The sequence below is a fragment of the Asparagus officinalis genome, unplaced genomic scaffold, assembly GCF_001876935.1.
Source record: "Asparagus officinalis unplaced genomic scaffold, Aspof.V1 AsparagusV1_Un576, whole genome shotgun sequence".
In the NCBI taxonomy this organism is placed as follows: domain Eukaryota; kingdom Viridiplantae; phylum Streptophyta; class Magnoliopsida; order Asparagales; family Asparagaceae; genus Asparagus; species Asparagus officinalis.
Window position 1 is genome coordinate 25571 of NW_017972839.1, and position 19130 is coordinate 44700.

The 19130-nt window shown below is 39.2% G+C and overlaps 1 protein-coding gene across 1 annotated transcript; it reads left to right on the forward strand.

Moving 5' to 3' along the window:
- The first annotated feature begins 464 nt into the window (after nucleotides 1-464).
- Nucleotides 465-1529, forward strand: LOC109827956. Its single transcript, XM_020394981.1, has one exon. It carries the CDS (start codon nucleotides 465-467, stop codon nucleotides 1527-1529), a length of 1065 nt encoding a protein of 354 aa, XP_020250570.1.
- Nucleotides 1530-19130: the final 17601 nt, after the last annotated feature.

Genomic DNA, 19130 nt, shown 5'->3' on the forward strand with positions numbered 1-19130 from the left:
ACGAAAACAATCATGAACTATTGGTGACTCTTGAAGAGATAAGAAGGTATATAAGGGAGCAAAGGAACACAGAACAAGCTACGTTGGGAGATCAAAATCAGCTTCTTAAGGATTTCGCAGCCCCAAATGCTCAAGGCACACATTCAAGCATTACAAGGCCCAATGTTGAAGCTAATAACTTTGAGTTGAAACCATCACTGCTCTCAATGGTTCAGTAGAATCAGTTTGGAGGAGGTGCTACTGAAGACCCGAACCTCCACCTGTCAATTTTCTTGGAGTATTGCGACACTTTGAAACTTAATGGAGTGACCAATGATGCTATTCATCTCAAATTATTTCCGTTCTCTTTAAGAGAAAAGGCTAGGGCTTGGTTGCACTCACTGCCAGCTGGTTCCATCACCACTTGTGATTAATTGTCAAGAGCATTTCTTGCAAAGTACTTTCCTCCAAGTAAAACAGCACAGATGAGGAACCAGATCACAAGCTTTGTACAGAAGGAAGGAGAGTCACTTTATGAAGCTTGGGAACGCTACAAGGAATTATTGAGGATGTGCCCTCACCATGGACTGGAGAAGTGGTTAATTGTTCACACCTTCTACAACGGGCTCACTTACAACACACGGATGACTGTTGATGCTGCTGCAGGAGGAGCTTTGATGAACAAAACAATAGACGAGGCATACACTCTCATTGAAGACATGGCTCAGAATCACTATCAATGGGCGAACGAGCGTGCTCCTCAGACATCAAAAGGTGGCAAGTATGAAATAGATGCTTTAGATCATATATCCTCTAAAGTTGATGCTTTATTTAAGAAAGTTGAAGGCTTGAGTATTAATTCTGTGGCGTCTACTTCAATTTCATGTGAGATATGTAGCTATGTGGGTCATTCTGCACTTCAATGTCAATTAGGAAACCCCCCTTCCATTGATACTTCTGGTAATGAGCAAGTTAACTATGTTAATAACTTTAATCAGAAGGGAGACCCATTCTCCAATACTTATAATCCGGGGTGGAGGAATCATCCTAATTTTTCTTATAGAAACCCACCTGGAAATCTCATGCCTGCATCTAATTTTGGTTCACCTGGTTTTCGTGCTCATCAATCCAATTTCCCTCCTCAAAAGTCAAATTTGGAAAATATGATGGAGAAGTTTGTGACGAATCAATCAAAATTGAATGAAGAGTTTAAGCAGCAACAACAAACCACGAATGAGGTGGTAAAACAATTGGCCTCTAAGATGGATTCCCTAGCTACGCATAACAAGATGTTAGAGACAGAAATCACCCAATTGGCACAAAATATTAGCTCTTCCTCTAGGCCTTCAGGCATGCTACCTGAACAACCCGAGACAAATCCCAGGAGTCATGTGAATGCTATAACTCTTAGAAGTGGAAAACAATATGAAGGACCCAAGATGAAGGAAAAGAGACACAAATCACTCAATTGGCGCAAAATGTTAGCTCTTCCTCTAGGCCTTCAGGCATGTTACCTGGACAACCCGAGACAAATCCCAGGAGTCATGTGAATGCTATAACTCTTAGAAGTGGAAAACAATATGAGGGACCCAAGATGAAGGAAAATGATGGGGTGGATGGTCATCATGAAGAAAAAAATGAAAACGTGATAGATGTGGATAATGAGACCCAAACGCAAGAAGAAGAAAAAGTTGAAAAATATGTGGCCCCCTCTCCTTACAAGCCTCCTCTACCCTTTCCACAAAGGTTAGCTAAGGCTAAGTTAGAAAATCAATTCGGAAAATTTTTGGAGATTTTGAAAAAGTTGCACATCAATATCCCGTTCACTGAAGCTATTTCTCAAATGACTTCTTATGCTAAGTTCTTGAAAGAGATCCTATCTAACAAAAGGAAGTTGGAAGAATACGAGACTGTGGCCCTTACTGAGGAGTGTAGTGCTATCATCCAGAATAAGCTACCTCCTAAGCTTAAGGATCCAGGTTCATTTTCTATTCCTTGTGTTATTGGTAATGTCTCTATTAACCATGCTTTGTGTGATTTAGGTGCAAGTGTAAGTTTGATGCCGATGTCTATTTGTAAGAAGCTTGGCATAGGGTGCTTTGTGTGATTTAGGTGCAAGTGTAAGTTTGATGCCGATGTCTATTTGTAAGAAGCTTGGCATAGGTGATTTGAAGCCAACCACGATATCACTCCAATTGGCGGATCGATCGGTAAAATATCCGGTAGGTATACTTGAAGATGTACCTATCCAGGTCGGTAAGTTCTTTATCCCGGTTGACTTCGTTATGTTAGAAATAGAAGAAGATTCTAACATTCTAATTATATTAGGAAGACCCTTCCTTGCTACTGTAGGTGCTATAATCGATGTTAAAAATGGAAGGCTCTCTCTAAATATTGGAGGGGAGACGATAGAATTTGATTTAAGCAATACTATAAAACTCCCTCTAACTGATAAAATTTGTTACAGGGTCGACATCATTGACAAGTGTACACATGAGCAAATTGCAAATAATAACTCAGCTGATCCACTTGAGATATGTTTGGTAAGTGATGGTTCAATAAATGATGAAGACCCCGAGGTAGCCGCGTATGCTTAATCTTTAGAATCAACATCAACTGCTCCACTTCGAAATGCAAAGCTTGAAAGATTGATCTATTTGTGAAAAGGATAATGCGCCAAAGGTAGAATTAAAACCCCTTCCTTCCTCTTTAAGGTATGAATTTCTTGGCCCTGATTTTACTTATCCTGTGATTGTGAATGCATGTCTGAATGAAAATGAAACTGATAAGTTGCTTAGAACACTTAGGATGCATCGCAAGGTCATAGGATACACCATGAATGACATTAAGGGAATTAATCCATCAATTTGCATGCATAGAATTCTCTTGGAAGATGATCATAAACCCTCTATAGAATACCAACGTAGATTAAATCCTAACATGCAAGAAGTGGTTAAAAACGAAATGCTTAAGCTACTAGATTCTGGGGTAATCTATCCTATTTTTGATAGTGAATGGGTTAGCCCGGTTCATGTGGTTCCTAAAAAGGGAGGTGTGACCATAGTTAAGAATGCAAATGACGAACTTATCCCTACTAGGACGGTTACGGGTTGGAGGATGTGTACTGATTATAGGAAATTGAACAAGGCAACCCGAAAAGATCATTTTCCACTTCCCTTTATAGACCAGATGTTGTAAAGGTTGGCTAGGCATTCATATTTTTGTTATTTAGATGGCTATTCGGGATTTTTCCAAATTCCTATCCATCCTAGTGACCAGGAAAAGACCACTTTTACCTGTCCCTATGGGACCTTTGCTTATAGGCGCATGCCTTTTGGTCTTTGCAATGCCCCCGCCACTTTTTAACGATGTATGATGGCCATTTTCTCTGATTTTATAGAGGATATTATGGACGTGTTTATGGATGACTTCTCCGTGTATGGAACTACTTTTGATGGTTGTTTATCTAACTTGTCTCGAGTTTTGCAGCGTTGCGAAGAAGTTAATTTAGTCCTAAACTGGGAGAAATGCCACTTTATGGTAAGGGATGGAATAGTTTTAGGGCACAAGGTGTCTGAGCGTTGAATTGAGGTTGATCGATCAAAAGTGGAAGTCATTGAAAAATTGCCTCCACCAACGTCGGTTAGGGGAGTAAGAAGTTTCTTGGGACATGCCGGTTTCTATCGGCGTTTCATCAAAGATTTCTCAAAAAATTTCAAAACCCTTAACCTTCTTCTTAAAGATACCACCTTTGATTTCACTGACGAATGCCATGATGCTTTTTGTAGGTTGAAAGAAGCATTGATAATAGCTCCTATTATGCAACCGCCGGACTAGAATCTCCCATTTGAAGTCATGACTGATGCAAGTGATTATGCGGTTGGTGCTGTGTTGGGCCAAAGGAAGAACAAGATAGTTCATGCAATTTATTATGCTAGTCGCACTATTGATGAAGCCCAAGTTAACTACGCTACCAATGAAATGGAGGTATTAGCAGTTGTATTCGCCTTTGACAAGTTCAGGTCTTACTTAGTGGGGTCCAAAGTCATCGTTTATACCGACCACTCCGCCATCAAATATCTTTTGAGCAAGCAAGATGCTAAGCCTAGGTTGATCTGATGGATACTACTTTTGCAAGAATTTGACCTAGAGATAAAGGACAAGAAAGGGACGAAAAATTTGGTGTCGGACCATTTGTCGAGGATGAAACAAGAATCACATGATAAGGAGGAGGATGAACTTCCGATCGACTCTTTCCAAGATGATCAGTAGCCATAGAAAGATTGGATGCACCATGGTATGCGGACTTCGTCAACTACCTAGTGTGTGGAGTCTTGCCTCCAGATCTGAGCTATCAACAGAAAAAGAAGTTCTTTGCTGACTTGAAGTATTATTTTTCGGATGAACCGTTTTTGTACAAACGGTGTGTTGATGGGATGTTTAGAAGGTGCGTTCCTGAAGATGAGGTTACAAGTATTCTCCATCATTGCCATTCATCTTCCTAGGGGGGACATGCAAGCACTTCAAAGACACCTGCAAAAGTTCTACAATCAGGTTTCTATTGGCCGAGTCTTTTCCGAGATACAAATCAGTTTGTTAAATCTTGTGATAATTGTCAGAGGACCGGGAACATTTCGAAGCGACATGAGATGCCTTTACACTCAATCTTGGAAATTGAGGTCTTTGATGTGTGGAGCATAGATTTCATGGGACCGTTTTCGTCATCGTGTAACAACAAATTCATCTTAGTGGCGGTGGACTACGTCTCCAAATGGGTAGAAGCGATAGCATCCCCCACTAACGATGCTAAAGTTATTGTGAAACTATTCAAGAACATTATTTTTCCAAGATTTGGGGTGCCACGGACGGTAATCAGTGATGGAGGTTCACACTTCATTGAAAGAAAATTCGAAGCTCTCTTAAGTCAATATGGGGTCACTCATAAGGTCGCCACGCTATACCATCCTCAAACTAGCGGTCAAGTGGAGGTTTTGAATCGAGAAATCAAGAGTATCTTGGAGAAAATAGTTAATCGTTCGAGAAAGGACTGGTCTATGAAACTCACGGATGCCTTATGGGCCTATCGAACTGCCTACAAAACGCCCATAGGTATGGCACCATTCAAATTGGTATATGGAAAATCATGTCATCTCCCAGTTGAGTTAGAGCACAAGGCGTATTGGGTTATCAAACTCCTCAATTTTGATATGAAGACCGCAGGTGAGAAAAGAAAGCTTCAACTTCATGAGCTAGATGAGCTGCGTTTAGATTCATATGAGAATGCTCGTATTTATAAAGAAAGGACTAAACGATGGCATGACAAGAATATTCTTCGAAGAGAATTTAATCAAGGAGATATGGTGCTACTTTTCAACTCTCGTTTGAAGCTTTTTCCGGGCAAGCTTAAATCTCGTTGGTCCGGACCTTTTCAAATCCGTGAGGTTTTTCCTAGTGGAGTTGTTGAAGTTTGGAGTGAAACAACGGGGTCTTTCAAGGTGAATGGGCAACGATTGAAGCACTACATTGTAGGGGAACAACACGAGAAAGGGGTCACGTATACCCTTTCAGATCCCCCTCCGTCGGAGAATTAAAAGAAAAATGGGTCGAGCTCATGACCATAAACGAGCGCTTCTTGGGAGGCAACCCAAGTTTTGATCCATTTTATTTATCTTATTTTATTTTATTTTATTTTATTTTTATTTTTTTAGGCAATTGGATCGGCACAAATTTAACTTATAATATTTTTGATCATGGAGTTGTGAAGAAATGAAGACATTTAGAAAAAAACTGTAGAAAAAGGAGTTAAAGATGGAGTGGCAGAGCCTACCACACCCGGGGGTTGTGTAGACCACACCCACGGTGCACAGTAAAAAAAAATTCAGAGCCTACCACACCCAAGGGTGGTGTAGACCACACCCACGGTCCATAGGAAAACAAATTCCATACTCTCCCACACCCATCTCCCACACCCGTGGGTCGCTGGTTAAAAAAAAGAAATAAAACCGAAAATAAAACCCCTCTTCAACCCAGCAACCACACCCCTGTTTCCTCTTCTTTGCCCTAACCCAAATCAACGCCCCTCCTCCCTCACAACCAGCGAAGAGCCGCCCCTCCTCCCCTCTTCAACCGACCAAGCCATCCGACCGTCGCCTTCCTTTAACCTCAGACCCAGATCTGAAACCGCCGCTCGCCCTCTCCCTCCATCGCCAGTCATCCTCTCCGATCAACCACCGAACCGCCGCCCTGCCTCCCTCTCCGACTGAATCACCGATCGCCGGCCACATCCAAACTCCCCCTCAACTCCGATCCAGTAAGCAAACTGCACCACCCCCCATCCTTCGTTCTCAAACTGCAGCGACCATAGCCGCTCGTCCTCTCCCTCCATCGTCGGCCAACACCCTCCGCTTCCTCAGATCAACGCCAAGTGGCAGCTCAAGTCACCCAACCCCAGTTTCGATTTTGGTGATCAACACCACCACCATCTCTTACTGTACAACAGCAAGCCTTCTACTGTCGTTCAACCTGCTGTCAATTCCCGTTCGGAAGGCTACATGGGACCTAAGCACGGACGGCCTAGTCAGGGTGCTTCAATTTCTACAGTGCAACGACGCAAAGGTAACTCTCCTCCTCCCCAAAATCCTCATGGTATAGAATTTGTCAATGCACAGCAACAATCTAGATATAATACATTGGTTAAGTGGGGAATTCTGAGTACCCGTTATTTGGATGAAAATTGTTTGCGTGAATTAGGGCTGTGGGAAGATGTTTCATACCTCCTGGGACGGGTTGGTTGGTTAAATTTTGTAAAGGCTAAACATCCCACGTTCGAGCTTATTACTCTCGAATTTTTGAGTTCTCTTGATGCTGTTTTATTTAATGGTGAGGGAGTAAAGGAAGGGAAAATCACTTTCAGGCTATTTAACCAGTCTCACACACTTACATTAGCACAATTAAATCAGATATTTGGTTTTCCGGATGGTGGGGCTAGAATTGTTCCTAAAAACTTTAACTTGACCCTATTTTGGACTTCAATCGCACGCTCTACCACTCAAAGACCTTATGATCCCTCCTTGTCACGAGCCTCTGCTGTTTATAACCTATGCTTTAGATATTTACAGAGGTTTATGGCTTTTACCATTTTCGGTCGAGGCGAGAGTGATGGAATCATGTGTCAGAGAGAACTCTACTTTTTATGTGCCATGGTTGAGGGACATAAGGTTGACACAGGCGCTTTTATGATTCATCATATGTGTCGTGCAGCGAGAGCAACGAGCGGAAAAATTGTTTTTGGTGGCTTGATTACCACTTTAGCTTATGGGATGGGTTTAGGAGAGCTTGTTAAAGGACTTCATCCTTTAAATCCTAGCACCTCATTTGACCTTGATGCTTGTGTTCATATGAAATTGATTAGTAATAAGGGCAATAGGTTATGGTTATGTTTTCAAGACAATTATCTCTTCCCACTACCTGATCCTATTCGCACAACCATCCATGATTGCACCAATTGGTGCTACCTCACATCTGATTTTATGAATTATGATGGTCACGAGGTTGTACCAAATGAGGATGCTGACACGGTACCCTCAATCCCTATTCAGGCTGAGCCTACAAGGGGAACTAACTCTTTCCATCACCCTGATTGGTCAGCAGAATTATCAGCTATCCATATTTCTCTTAACAACGTCAAGGACAACTACTGGACTCGATACACTACATGATGCAGTCTTTTCATGAGCGGCAGCTCCGACAGGATGCCTCTGCGCCGCCTCTTTCTGACTAGTGAGTTGGTATGTTTCCTGCACCCTTGCACTAATTTCTATTTTTTTTACGGACAATGTCGATCTTAAGCTTGGGGGTGTGGGTTGTTCATGCATTGATTGCATGTCTATAATTGCCTATTTTTTTTATTTTAGTTTTTCTTTTGCTTTGTTTCTTAATTCAAAAAAAAAAACGAAAACAAAAACAATTAGGGAAATGATCTCCTGATGATGACATGAATGCTTAACCTTTATCGATCATTGAACTAGATAGATGCTCATTAATTGGGACTTAACAACTTCTTATACCATCTTTCACCTTTATCGATCATTGAACTAGATAGATGCTCATTAATTGGGACTTAACAACTTCTTATACCATCTTTCAACTGATTCTCAAAGGCTTTTGATTACAAGTTAACAATATGGGAGAACCAGACTTGAATGTTCTCAGAGAGGATGAAGCGTACGGACTGTTTAAGGTCTCTTTGAATCTTCTGAAGAAAGGAGGCGAGTGGAGACGGAGGGTTATCGTCACCATGCGGTGACGAGAGCAGCGTACGCAGTTAGTAGTTAGGAGTTGAAGTGTGGAAGGAACTGAAAATTGCTGCTCTCTTTCTTCTTCGGTGGAAAATTGCGACAGCGTTCACACGCAACATCGCATGGCTAAATTAAGGGAATATGCGGATGATGTAGATATGATTGGCTAAATTATCAAATTGTTATTAAAAGTTGGGATTTTTTTTAAAAAAGACCTTTTTTTTGCTAAATAATTAGCAAAATCGACCATTTTGCTAATTATTTAGCAAAATCGACACCTTCTTGGTCAACATGCCAAAAAGAGGTCGATTTTTAAAAAAACATCATTCTCAAAACATACAGAACTACTAGTCCCGTATGTTTTGAGTGAACTAATCCGGGATTAGAACTTATCCAAAACATACAGAACTACTAGTCACGTACATCTTGTGTCAGCTTACCAAGCGTACGGGGCTAGTAGTCCCGTACGTTAAGTGGAGATTTTTTGCCTTTGCCCAGCAAACCTACGGGACAAGTCCCGTGGGTTTGCTGGCAGAGGCAAAACATGCACAAAAACATGCACATGCCTCTAGCTTCGTATACAGTATTATTTGACCAAAATTTTCACAAAAAATATATCATCCATATTGTATACATTGATAAAAATTATAAATTTACAACGTCACAACACAAATCTGAGAAATACACAACATCACAACACAAATCTGACGAAATACACAACATCACAACACAAATCCGACAAAAATACACAACATCACAAAATACTCTAAATAAATCCAAATTCTATGAAATAAACACCGGATAATAACAAATTTAATCAATTCAGAATATCACAACACAATATACATGTCATATGCATACCAATACGAAAAAATTCTAAACAATTCCAAATGTATTAAGTCTACCCATACGATGATATGTAGTCTAAGCTAAACAAATCCAAATGTATCAATAAATCCATACGACAATATATAATCTTAGTGGAAAAGCTAACAACCTAAAAGTCCGCCCCTCTCCATTGTTTCCCTCTTCGTACCCGTTCAGATCATCGGCAAACCTCCTTTAACTTGAGCTTGTATATGCTCGCTCTCCGGTTGTGTGTAGGGCTGTGACGGACCAACTTGCTGTGACAGACTAGCTTCATCGTCGTGCGTGCAAGATCTACCACGTCTTCGTCTGTGTGCATATACAATATCTTCATGCGCCGCTTGCTCACGACCTTCATGCCGATCCTCATGAGTTTGTTGAAAAGCTCCACGAACCCTCGCCACTATCTGATGCAATATCGATACGTGTACTGAATCTCCTGTGACGGTAGCTATTCCCTCATTTGTAATCCCCTCTACCTCGTCCATAGCGTCTATCTACAATTACATAAAAATATTGATACATATAAGAAATTAAAAGCTAACAAGAGATTGAAAACTCTATTATAATTTTCGCAATTTACTTACCCATTGTCTCTCATCTACCCCTCTTGGTACATATCGGGATTGTTGGGAGCGAATCTCGATTTTGTCGACTGGAGGTGTGGTTTGAGTGATTATCCAACGTCTGGTAATCCCCCAATACCATCTAATGTAATCGAATTCCTCCATCGGAGGATAAAGCTGATCGACATTAAGTTGATGTCGATCATTCCATCTAGCAATGCATGAATGATGCATAAGCCTTCAATCAATCTGATGCCCACCTTTAAACTCTTTTCTCTCTATTTGTTCGACATATTCTGGAGCATGCTACGTGAGTCCAAATTGTCTATGTTGGCCTTCTTGTTTTGATGATGTTTAACAAACAATTTACTTCTAATATTGTTTGTCTAGTGTTTGTGTTTTCGTATTTATTCTAGGCAAACAACGAGTTGGAGGATGGATGGAATAGCGCTTCAACGACGATATCAAATGGAGGCTGGCGAAATTATGGAGTGAAGCTTATGCAATTCAAGTTCAAGATCCAAGTTTAGCTTCATCCGCATAGTGTACCAAGTCAAGCTTATTGAAGATCAAGATCGGCTTGGGTAATCTAGTTTAGGTTTTATATTATGTGTGTTAGATACTCTAAGCTCAATATCATATACACACACGTATTTGGTTTCTATGTATATATATAGTTATATATATACATGCATGGTTTTGGGTTTTCATGTTTACAAATATGAAATTACATATTTCATATTTATTATTGTGATTTGGTTTAACTACTTAGATATGAAACAAATATATTTTTATATACATACTCATATGTTTCATTTTCTATTGTATTTATAAAAATATTGTATTCTTAGTTTTTGGACTTAACAATAATCATATACATATTTTATTAAGTCTACATAATCATTGTGCAAAGTTTCAAAACATGGTTTAACCAAAATGTCAAAATTCACATGTTTACATTTTCATGTTTTGGCCTAGTTTGTAAAATGATGATATTTTTCATTTGGGAAGTCTTTTTTAGAAACCAGTCGCTGTAGCATGTTTATTATCATGTCTACAATCATTCGCCAAAGTTTTATATTTTTTAGAATTTGTTTGATATTTTTAAACAGTGTTTTAAAATCAGAAAACTGTTCAAAACTGTAAAATTTCATATATCAGTTCACGGTCGACCGTCACGGTCGACCACGCCTGAGTCTTTTCCATAGTGGGCAGTAGAAACTTTCACGGTCGACCGTCAAGCTGAATTCCTCGCGGTCGACCACCGCGGTCGACCGTCGAACTCTCTGGAGTTTCTCTTGTTATTTTTGTTGCTCGCGGTCGACCGCCGTTTATCCCAACGGTTCTTTTGGTACAGAATCAGATTTCTGATTCTGAGGCTGTTTGGTCTTTTCCTTTGGGGTTTTTTTGCTGTTGCTTCCTCTTCCTATATAAACCCCTAAACCCCCTTCTATCTCAGTAACCAATGGGATGTTTTAAACAAGTTTATAAAAATTTTAATAGGGGTTTAAGTTTGGTTTAAAGCTGTTTTGGTTGGTTCACAAGTGGAGGAGATCATCTATATTGTTTGAGCTTCCTTTTAATCCATCTCTCCATCTTGTTTTTTAGAGAAGAATTCCTAAACTCTATTTATAGCTATTTATTGTTTTATTCATAATTTCTATATGCTAGATTTTATTTGAGTTTAGTTGTTTTATTTATTCTCATTGTTACACACACCTACATGAGCTTTTAGTATTTACATACATAGTATATTAGGGTTGTGAGAAATTGTAACATTGAGTTGAGCTTTAATTGAGTTCTCGCATTGTATTAGAGAACAAATCATTTGTTATCTTTGTGAGATTGTAAAGTTTTCGGTTAGCTAGAAAACCGAGTGTGAGGAGTGGACGTTGATCGGTGAACGTTGAAAACCGACATTGTGAGTGAGTGTATACGTTGATCGGTGATCGTTGAAAACCGACATAGTATTGTTGTAAACGTTATTCGGGTGAGCGTAGAAAACCCGGTTGTGATAGTGGATTTCTCCCCAGGAGAGAGGAGCGGATACGTAGGACGGAAGGTCCGAATTCCGTGATCATATCGTGTGTTTGAGTTTGCTTTGGCACACTTAATCTTATGTTTATATTTTTTGTCGCCATTGTCCATACCTCATTATTTTTATCATCCACTGTCTAGTTCATATTGTTTACCCTTGTGTTAGTTTACATATCCTTGCATATATCATATTGTATATCTCTTTGGTAGGATATATCATCTTGTGCTAGTTTATATATCATTGCATATATTTTTATCATATAGGATATATCTCATTGTTCATATTGTATATTCTTGCTCATAACATATTGTATATCTATCTTGCAAGAATAATTTATTATTAAGTTTTAATTAGCATATAATCGGATTAGATTAGCATAAGACCCTAATCACCCTCCTCTAGGGTCTAACAGTCTAAACACACGATCCAACACGTGCATCTCCACAATTTCGAAACAAACGAGAGGACCTTTGGCCCTCCATATGTCGTGTCCCTCCATACAAATCAGCGGTAGACGAGGTAGGTAAGGTGTGTATAACTGCCGCTCGAACTACAAAATAATCCATATATTAATAACTCTTTGAAATATATTGATAGCTTTAAACGACTTCAATTCAAATTCGATACCTGAAAATTTTTCATCCAGTCGAGTTCCCCTCTGTAAAAATCTAACTGTCTTGTCGGGGTCTCATCAGAGGCTTTAGTGACATTCCATCTGCAAGTATGATATAATGTAGGTTTTTGTCCAAAATTTTAAATTTTAAATTAAATATTAATTAATTAAATTCGATGATTTTTACCTGCATCCTAGTGGAATCTGTCCATCTAACTCTCAGATCTCGCATAATCATGGTGTCAAAACCAACCTCTCCCATGCCCAAACTTGTAAAAATGTTAAACATCCCTTGAGCTCTTTATTTTGCATTAAAGCAACCTTTGATATTTCTCGATATAGGTATGCTAAAACAGCACTACCCCTTGATAATGTCCCACACATGTCAAAGTCCTCGAGAAGTGGTAACCACCTATCACAAATTCAAATGTGTTAGTCATATTTTTTTAAAATAGTGAGCAAAAATCTCTCCTTATCAAATTCAAATGCATTATAACAATAATAAGTTGTCTTACCTCAAATGCATTATGTTTACTTGAATCGGGAAAAGAAGCGTCCCGGTCATGTGCAAAATATATGCTCTAGTATGCTATTGGATCATGAATTATGATGCATCTTCTGACAAGGGGTTTGCAAAATTCTCCTTTAGACACTTCCATCTAATATATAGGCAAGGACTCCGGAGATAGTCCTAACAAATTATCACATACCCTTCGTCAAACATGCCTATCAGTCCCTGTAATACAATGGCCATCAATGCGGAGACCAAGGTCACTACTACGTCCTGGCGAGTAATAGTTGCCTCGCCGACACGTAGATGGAATGTATTAGTCTCCGGCCTCCATCTATCCATCAACGCATTAAGCAGTGCCCAATAGAGCTTCACCATCGTAATTTTGAGCAAGTGAGAAAACTGGCTTGGGATACTAGAGCAATGATGCAAGGATCATCAAGTGGCCAGCGCGTATGTCCAAGGCTATGATCAATCATAACTAGCTCTTGTCCTCTCTGCACAAAAAAAATAGAATATAACAATGAATAATTAATATGTGACTATGAACTTTTGACTAAAAATAGAGAATCATTACCGATGTAAACGATATGCTCTTTGAACGGTGGCGTGACTGATCATAGAGGACTTCACCAGTAACCGGCCCAGGAAGCATCGTGTATATACCTACACATATAATTATTAACTTATTAGTTTCTGCTAAATCAATAAGACTATAATAATAAAAAATAGAGATAGAAATAGAAAATATTTTACCAATTAATTGCTATTAAATCAATAAGACTATAATAATAAAAAATAGAGATAGAAATAGAAAATATTTTACCAATTAATTGCTATCTACTTGCTCTTGATGATAAAAAATAGAGATAGAAATAGAAAATATTTTACCAATTAATTGCTATCTACTTGCTCTTGATGGACAACGAGACCTATTATGACCTAATTGATTATATTGTCCATATCTAATTCATGACGCTACTCCTTCCCCACGTTGATCCATTGTACCTCTAATGCGCACATAGTGAGGTCATCCCACTTGTCTTTTGTATTGAGGTGGTAATATATATTTTTATATACAAATCCGACCAATAATGAGTATCGTCGGGAGGATGAAAACTCTCCTTATAAGCCTTTCGATAATGATTTGTTGAATACCAAGTTGAGCAATACCAATCATAAGGCAATCTAGCGTCACCATCCTGACTGGAACTAGCCACTAAAACATGTTCACATGATAGTTTTTATAATTGTGGTATACTACAAGTACAACTGCACTCCTAGTCGTAGAAGTGGATGGTGTAAGTACCTTCACAATCTTTAACCTCCCATTCATTATCGTTGAATGGTTCAATTCTACATGTTCTTATAGCCACAATCATTTTCTACAAAATTAGCTTATTTTTTGGAGTGTATTTACTCGTCCAATTTGCACCATCACTACGTCTCTTATTAAAGCATGTGTTTAATCTATAAAACATCCTTGCAACTAAGATTTGAATTGGCATAGCGCGGGCACCCTTAAGTAAGTCATTGAAACTTTTAGAGCAATTAGTTGTCATCATACAATAGCGCACTCCACCATCTTTACATAATGCCCATCGATCTTCGTATTGCCGCTTCAAGTTTTGTTCAATCCAATTGTGTGCTTCAACTGATAGGGATTTAATTTTCTCCTTACAATTCTCATATACCAGCGAGTCAATTGCATACCCGGCTTGCCATAATAGATTTTGTAAATTAATATCTCCATGTTTTTTCTTAAAATTAGCTCTTATATGCCGCAAGCAATATCAGTGATGATGTGGTGCACTCATCTCCATGTTTTTTCTTAAAATTAGCTCTTATATGCCGCAAGCAATATCAGTGATGATGTGGTGCACTCCACCCCTCGTGCAAGGCTCGTGTTAGCTCTTATATGCCGCAAGCAATATCAGTGATGATGTGGTGCACTCCACCCCTCGTGCAAGGCTCGTGAAATTCCTTTCATCCGGTCAGAAATAAAAGTAATAACTCTTGGACTTTGAACAATCGGAATGTATCTGTAAATACATTTAAAAAACCACTTCCAAGTTGATGTATCTTCCACCTCCACAACTGCGAAAGCTATTGGAATTAACCCACTGTTTGTATCTACACCGGTCGCAACCAAGAGCACTCCTTTATACTTGCTATATAAATGTGTTCCATCGATGCTCAAGAGCAGACGATAAAAGAGAACTCTTTGATAGTGGGCCCAAATGCCCAAAATATCCGGATGAACCTCTCCATTTCCGACGCGATCTCCTTAGACACTATCTCATATTCGGTACCCGGATTTTTCCTCTTAATTACTGCAAGATAATGCAGAAGTAATTAGTACGATTCCTCCCAATCTCCAAAGATCTTAGTCAACGCCTTCCTCCGTGTATCATATACTTTATACTTGGATATAGTTATTTTTTCCATATCGTATACCCTTGTAATTATCTGTCCTGGAGTAAGATCAAGTTCCATCCTAACTTCCGACAGAATTAGCTTCATGATATAAGAGGAAGTTGTTATCTTATGGTCATTATTGATAGTCAGATTGCAACATGCATGAAGTCCGCAATAACTAGAGATCATAAATTGCCTATTAGATTTTTTCCTAACACCTGCATTAAGCTTCCATGAACACTTTGAATTTCTATCGCCGGTAGTACTTGTATTCTCTCTTTGACCTTTCTCATTAAAGTAGCACTTTACATGATAGCTAGTTGTATTGGTTTTCACCGGCTTAAATTTGACCTGATTCCTGATTGCCCATTCATGTATAGTGAAAACTAAGGTTTCCTTATTCTTGAAAAGATCTCCTTTTTTGAAAGTGAAGTCCTCGGGTCGATCAAAATTAGGACCAGGCTCAACGAACTCAGCTTGTGAGGTATTTATCCACTCGTCATTTTAAAACTCTTCTGGTAACGATTCTTCAGACTCTACATAATTGTTGTTTACGCAATATTCATCCATCCAACTTACGTCATCATCGGTCTCACCAATTGCACACAACATACTATCAAGACGTTCCTCCTCTTCAACATCTTCATTATCATCATCGGCATCTACATCCCCATCTTCTTCTATAATAGAACCAACCGGTAAGTCAACTGAAACATGACCCGACGCGTTGTGAAACACGTCACTTGACATTACACCCGAGCCATTTTTTAAGTGCAATACACTTTCATATTATGAGATTTGATTTTTAAGCATGCGGGAGAACTCTCCGTGAGCATATGAAACTTCGGCCCCAAACATTAGAATATTTTCAATGAACAACTCGATTGAGATTTATTTTTTTTGCAAGTTGTATCATGTCATTCAATTATTCATCATTGGTGATCTCTACAACAATTGTTCTTTTTTCATTTATTGGACAATTACAGAAGACCTTAATCGCATTTTCGACATGATTAATTCTAGTAACTCTATATATTTGCTTCATCATTCTATCAAAATTACAATTTCTAAATAACATAAATATTTTCTAGAGCCTCCATCGAATATAGGCATATTATTCATTCCAACACTCAGTTTTCCATTGAATAAGAAAATAATCAGTATTCTATTGGCCATTTAAACTGAAGAATTAAAATTCATTATATACAAATTAGATTTTTTCCATATTGATAATCATAATTAAAATATTTACTCTAGATATATAATATTAACTAAACAATATAGAGAAATTTATGAAAAAAATAAGAAATTTATACTTTGATGAAATTTCGGATCTCGTAAGCGTTGAAGAGAATAGATGGCATCGGATTTCAACAACACTGAGTGATCTTTGAGGAAGATCTCAATTAGGTTTTAGGAGGGAATGAGTTTACAGAAATTTGAGGGAGGAAGATGTGAGTTTGGTTTAGGAGAGAGAGAGATCGGGTTTAGGAGAGAGGGAGATCGGGAGAGAGAGATCACGAGAGTTGGGAGAGAGTGAGAACGGTTGTGTCCTAATTTGGTGCACAACTAGGCATTATATAGCCCGATAAATCTACAGGACTAGAAAATCCCGTAGATTTGCTTGGCAGTTGTGACGCTCCTCGGTTCACACAAGGCTGCAGTCCAAGGTGAAACTAAGAATGTCAAACCTGCCATGCACCACACCGTACAACAACATGTTTCACCATCACAATTAACATCTATCTAGTAGAGTCCCTGCCATGCACCACACCGTACAACAACATGTTTCACCATCACAATTAACATCTATCTAGTAGAGTCAATAACAGGTGTAGGTACAAAAGCAAGTAAAAGATAATACAAGAAGACTGATGAAATGATAATAATCAACTTAATGTCTCATCATCCAACGAACAGAAACACATAGTCAAGATCTGAATAGATAAACTAGAATACTCAACAAGTCTCAAATACAAATATCTGATAAGAAGGAAATAAGGCGCACAGCCTTTACAACTTCTAGAACAAGACTCTCAAATGTCTAAACACAAGTCTACTGTGGAACTCCAAAAGAAAATATATAACTAGCTAGACAGCTGAAGCTAAATGCATCGCCATCAACGGCTGCGACTCTCCGGGTCCTGGCTCGTTACCTGAAAGGGGGAGGACAGAGTGTCAAAGCGCTAGCGAGTAACATCACAACCAACCCCAAAGGAACAGGGCTCTTTGTATAAGAAAATACAGATAATACTAATAGATTATAAATCATTGATCTTACTAAAGAGGTATTAGTATTTAGAAATTTACAACACGAGAATAGTACGTCGAGCGAACTAATCCAAACAAGGAAACCCTCATGTATATACCTTACATCTCAAATTGTAAACCCCTAAATACCAAACCCAAGGTTCTAGTACAGTACAAAATAAAAGAAATACGACAAACACCAGAGCATAAATACAGTGCTGTGACATAGCTAACATGAGTATCATGTTATTACTTACATGAATATCATGTCAAAACCTACATAAGTGTTATGTCAAAATCTACATAATTATCATGTCGTGAACTGCCGTAAAATAGTCATATGCAGGTTAAGAACTATGTCCGAAACAGGAACTATATATTGTAGTTTCCAAACTCATGGAATAAGTGGCAAGTGTCCAACACGAGGACTGAAATGGATTATAGTCCAACACGAGGATTTCTATGGATTATAGTCCAACACGAGGACTGTGAATATGGTGAAAAATATCACGGTGATATTATAGTGAATTAACTTATATCAATCCCACTCAAATCAATGTGTAAGTCCCCAATTTATACCCTCAGGTCATCTATCATGTCTGGGTACATAGTAAGACTAAAAACCAAAGTTAGATAATCCAGGCAAACTCTCGAACATGAGTAAAATATCGAAAATTACAACAAAACAGGGATTTGCAACAGACAGTGCGGCGGTCGACCGCACCGGTCGACCGCACTCTGATACACGCCTAGCGGTCGACCGCTGCGGTTGTTTGCGTCGAAAATTGATGTATTCATTGCGGTATTCATTACAACTTCAATCGTTACAATGAACAACAAAAAGATTGTCTTTTTATAAGACTTTAACACAATGAAAACAAAATTTACAACTCTCGTGCAAAAACAACGCAGAGGACGTTTTATCACCCTGCTGCTTTGCGTGGGATCTTTGCCTGTGCCGGGGTTTTATCCGTGACCGCTTTAGATCTGGATCGCGGTTGATTGGAAAATTCGCAGAGTTTCGTCTTTGGCCGGAGAAGTATTTGATTTGAAGCGCTGAGATCGACCACAGCGAAATCAGGGCTCTTCTCGAGATTAAGACCAGCCTATCTCAAGGGACGGACGGGAACGGGCGTCGGATCTCTCGAACTCTCCTTCTTTATGCGAAGAACTCGCCAAGATCTGTCAACCCTCGCTGAAATTCGTGCTCCTTTGACTCCACATCCGGCAGCACCTCCTCTCTTTGATAATCAATCGCCCCCCAAAAATGGAGGCCTTGACTCATATTTATTAGGCCTCGAATGCGGTTATTTGGATGAGAAACAAGTGATTTTGGCTCTATGCTTCAGTTGAAACAGCCTAACCACGTTTGTAGATGATATCAAGTCAGTTGGGAACCTCTGGAACCAACAAATCTCGAGAAAAATCATCAACCGAACCCGATCGAAACAGCGGCGCGCAGGACAAGTCCTGACCGCGCTTGCGCGGGTCGGATGGAACCGACCCGCGCCGCCGGCGGTCGGTTGATTCCGACCCGTGCGGCTGCGGTCGGATGGAACCGACCCGCGCCGCCGCGGGTCGGTTTTGTCCG

What these genes read in the sequence shown, in the direction of transcription:
- LOC109827956 (XM_020394981.1), top strand. Translation starts at nt 465, where the DNA reads ATGAGGAACCAGATCACAAGCTTTGTACAGAAGGAAGGAGAGTCACTT.